Source organism: Chelonoidis abingdonii, chromosome 2 (assembly GCF_003597395.2).
Source record: "Chelonoidis abingdonii isolate Lonesome George chromosome 2, CheloAbing_2.0, whole genome shotgun sequence".
NCBI lineage: Eukaryota > Metazoa > Chordata > Testudines > Testudinidae > Chelonoidis > Chelonoidis abingdonii.
The window spans coordinates 161,223,528-161,227,896 of NC_133770.1; the positions used below are offsets into that span (position 1 = coordinate 161,223,528).

The 4,369-nt window shown below is 50.5% G+C and overlaps 1 protein-coding gene across 7 annotated transcripts in view; it reads right to left on the reverse strand.

The window, feature by feature from the left end:
- The window catches only part of CCAR2 (cell cycle and apoptosis regulator 2), an 11,267-nt gene extending 9,106 nt beyond the window's left edge, over positions 1 to 2,161 (reverse strand). For 3 of the 7 annotated variants that reach the window (XM_075062755.1, XM_075062754.1, XM_032800931.2), the window contains exons 1-2: positions 1,948 to 2,046; positions 1,500 to 1,615 (exon numbers count right to left, since the gene is read on the reverse strand). In XM_075062755.1, coding sequence (XP_074918856.1) covers positions 1,500 to 1,566 — 67 coding nt within the window. In that variant the 5' untranslated portion in view covers positions 1,567 to 1,615; positions 1,948 to 2,046. Of the gene's footprint in view, positions 1 to 1,499; positions 1,649 to 1,947 lie in introns of those variants that run through there. The other 4 variants (XM_032800932.2, XM_032800929.2, XM_032800933.2 and 1 more) reach the window with 3 other exon arrangements.
- Positions 2,162 to 4,369: the final 2,208 nt, after the last annotated feature.

Below are 4,369 nucleotides of genomic sequence, written 5' to 3' on the forward strand. Positions count from 1 at the left end.
ATGAGTGACGACATTTACCCAGAATCACCCACAACACTGTTTTTGCACCATCATGCATTGGGATCTCAGCCCAGAATTCCAATGGGCGGGGGAGACTGCGGGAACTATGAGACAGCTACAGGATAGCTACCCACAGTGCAACACTCTGGAAATCGATGCTAGCCTCGATACATGGACACACACCACCGAATTTATGTGCTTAGTGTGGCCGCGTGCACTCGACTTTATACAATCTGTTTATGTAAAATCAGAATAATCCCGTAATGTAGACATACTCTAAGCCATTCAGTACCAACCACCAACCTGTTCAGCCCAGATTACAGGGAGGCAAGCAGAAGAGACACTGACCTGTAATTAGCAGTCCAATTTTCCAGATGCCTAATAGCAAGAGAACCAGATAAACTCTGGTAGCACCAGTGAGTTATCCAGAAGCAATGCCCTGGGAAGCTCCAACCCTTAGCATACCAAACTGTGGGGAGTTGGGATGGAAGATGCTGCCTCTACCCAGCATGTATCTCCTAATGCAGTGGTTCCCAATCTTTTAACAACCAGTGAACCCCTTTCACTAAAATGTCAAGTCTCATAACATTTGTTTTTATGAGATGCTTATTACACATTATTGATCATTACAGTATTTTTATCACATTATGAAAATGGCAACATGTTTTCAAGATCTCACTTTCCTAACTTCTATCACTTTGAATAAGCCGGTTATAAACCAAGGCTCCTATGTTTCATCAAGAAGTATCAGATGTGAAACAGCATGAAGATATTTAAAAAGCCAACTCAAAGAGTTTCTGCTACACAACCAATCAGGTCTTGAGCAGTCCAGGCAAACAGCACATGTTACAACAAAGCTTACACTTGTCCTTCATAATAATTTTAAAAACAACACAGTGCCTATTTAATTTTAAAAAACAGCAAAAAAATATCCACCCCCTTTCAATTTATTATAAGGAGTCTTGAAGTGTAAATCTCCTCAATGTGATAGATATGCTTGCTTTGATCTGCTTAGCTCCTGGAAGTCCAGGGGCTCCAGGCTGTGAGACCACCTTATTATCCATAAATAAAATGTGGATAATTCTTGAGTGAGTCAGGCACAGCACCTAGGAACAGAACTCAGAAGTCCTGGTTCTCTCCCACTCTGATTAAATACTTGAGTCCAGGTTCCCCAGGAAAAGTGAGGGAAGCCTCATCACTTAGGTCAGGGGTTCCTAAACTGAGGATTGGGACCCCTCAGGGGGTCATGAGATTATTACATGGGGGGGGGGTCATGAGCTGTCAGCCTCAACCCCAAACCCTGCTTTACCTCCAACATTTATAATGGTGTTAAATATATCGTGTTTTTATTGTAGAAGGGGGGTTGCACTCCCAGACTTGGTACATGAAAAGGGTCACCAGTACAAAAGTCTGATAACCCCTGACTTAGGCCATTTACAATTAAGCTGGGCTACTGCTCAAGTCTGCAGAAAACATCCCCAGGTGTCGGGCTAGCTGACCTGAGAACGGCCTCGCTCCCTGCAGGCTGCCAGCTCGCAGAGACTTCTGACGCTTGAACTGGGCCATTTCGGGTGATGGGGTTGTTCGTCTTCCCTAGGTGGTAGCTTCACCTTGTCTAGAAGGAAGAGAGACAGACAAAGGCTGCAGCACAAATCTGCCCCCCTCGCCAAGAGCAGGGCGAGCCCAGAACCCCAGCGGGGCGCTCTCCTCGCCAGACAGGTGCTGGGTGAATTCAGGCGCAGGGCGACCCCCAGCCAGCCACAGTCCTTTAAACCGGCTCCCCCCGTCCCCGACCACCACCAGCCCCGGGCGCCCCTAGGCCGCGCCCGCTCCCGGAGCCGAGGCGCAAGAGGCGGCACAGCCCGGGGGAGTTGGGGCCGGGCACTGCCCGCACCCGGGAGGGGGGCCCGGTCCGTACTAGGGCGGGATGGGCACTGCCCCCCTCACCCTCCAGATTAGGGGGGAGACGCTGCCGCCCCCTCACACCCCGCGTAGCTGCGACGGGGGAAAAGCGGCCGGAACCGGAACCGGAACCGGAACCCACCTGCGGGCAAAGGCGGAGCAGGTCCGCGACATGCGGGACCCGCGGCACCTTGGACAAAGGGACCCGGAAACGCTTCACCGGAAGCCCGCTCTCGCCCGCCCCGGCCCAACCGGAAGGGACCGAGAACTGGCGCAACACCGGAAGTGTTGCTGCCCGGAGCGGCAAACATACTCACTAACCGGAGGTTACATAATCTCTTCACGGAAGAGAGCCCGCCCTGACCGGAAGTGTGGCAAGGAGGTCCGAGGATGCAGCCCGCCCCCTTATAGCATGTTTTGGGGGCGTGGGGACTTGCCTGAGCCTGAGCCTGGGCCCAGGGATAATAGCGTGTACTGTGACATCATAATATCCCAGTGACATCACAGTTATGCATCACTTTGTTAGATGACTTCTTGGTGCTACCCCTCTGGAGGCAGAGCCCTCCCTCATTGAGGAAGTGCTGGGCCCAGCAGGCAGAGGCCGGCAGTACCCTCCCACGCCATCACATGCACAAGCAGACACCCCTCCCCACCAAACCCCACCCAACTGCGCATCACCCAACCCCTCATCCCCCTCCCCCACATCCCCCTTCCCCACAGCTGCATTACACATTCCCCCCCCAGCACCCGCAGTAGGATCACCTCTCCCACTACTAGGACAAGCCCCTATGTACCCCTTGTGCTTAGAGAGGGAGGAAGGTGAACACTACTGGTAAACTCCAGCTAAAGTGATTTCCAGGATACAGCCCATTTCTCCGCCTAGAGCAACCACTCATGGGAGTTACCAAAAGTGGTCGCCTATCTTCAAAAGCTTGCACACCAGAGAGCAGTGATGGTCCATGACCTTGATACGTAGTCACTCGTGATAGGTGGTGTCTCTTCCGAGGTGGTCTCTCACAAAGGTTTTACCATAGACCTAATTCTAGAGGCCAGTAGGCCCTTTGGTAATTTGCTCTTTTGGACTCTCAAAGGCTGGTCTGGCCCTGGCCCAACTTAATTCTTTCCCTTAGCTCAGGCAAATGGATCCTACCGCTATCCACCCCACAAAACTGACCTCTTACATCTCCTAGCCCAAGTCAGCTTTAACAATCACAGCGCCTGTACATTATTCCCTGCCAGGAAAGGGATAGCACATGAGCTGTTAGGAACAGCCATTACCCCTACATCATAATCATACTAAGACCATATGCAACCTGTTAATTGAAATTATTTATGCCTTATTTTAAGCAAGTATTTAATTCATCTCAAATTCTTTCCCCACAGATAAACATTTAACCATGCAGGAGATTGAGCAATAAATGGAGTGCATCTCGAACAGCAAATCTACTCTAGGGAGCAGCATGGATTATAATGGAGATGTTACTGCCATCATGTGGCTAAATTTAAAATCTTTCCCACTTTCATTCAGGATAGGTTCTCCCCTTTGCCCCAGCCCAATTCCTCAGTAGGAGACAGAACCGATAATAGCTCCACTTCTATCCAAATGCAGCACATGCTAGCTAGCCAGGCTCTGGCTCCTTACAGATGAAGGCCTAGTTCACTTTGGAAGTGGTGGCTAAGCTTTAATGCAGACTCAAGCCATAGACAAGCCTATCAGAGCAGAGGGTAGGTAGAGTTTTCACAATTGCATACAGGGTTGGCTCCAGGGTTTTTGCCACCCCAAGCAGGAGGAAAAAAAAAACAAAAACAAAAACTGTGATCGCGATCTGCAGCTCTACCACCACCGCTTCAGTCTTTGGCGGCAGGTCCTTCACTCCAAGAGGGATTGAGGGACCCGTCCCTGAACACCAGGACGTGCCTCCCCTCACTGTTGGCCGCCCCAAGCAGCTGCTTGCTGGGCTCATGCCTGGAGCCGGCCCTGATTGCATAGTATCGATTATTGAAAAACAGGGTAGAAAAATAGCTGCTCTTATACAGGACCCAAATTCAACTAGGTCTTGTCTAAAAAAAGAGCACTAAAGTCACAGGCCAGCCCCAGCAACCATAAGAGAGCATGGCTCATCCTTGGCAGAACTGCAGCAAGGATAGGTCTCTTCTCAGTTCCAACCCCTCTTCCTTGGAGAACCTTCCTCCCCACTCTCCCTGCCACAACTCCCCTGAGCTCATGGAGAATAGGATTCATTAATTTCCCACACATGGCTTGGCTCGGCTCAGTAACCTTACAAATCCCTGCACTTGAGAAAGCTGTGATCTTTCCTGGGTCCAGAAAAGCATTAACCCCTTGTCTCTGCCCTGTCTATACAGCCCAACATGCTCATTAGATAGCAGGTCTGTCCACACACACAAGCACCTGCTGTAGATATCTATCATTTTCACCCTCTCCATTCTATCACTTCTCTACTCTGCC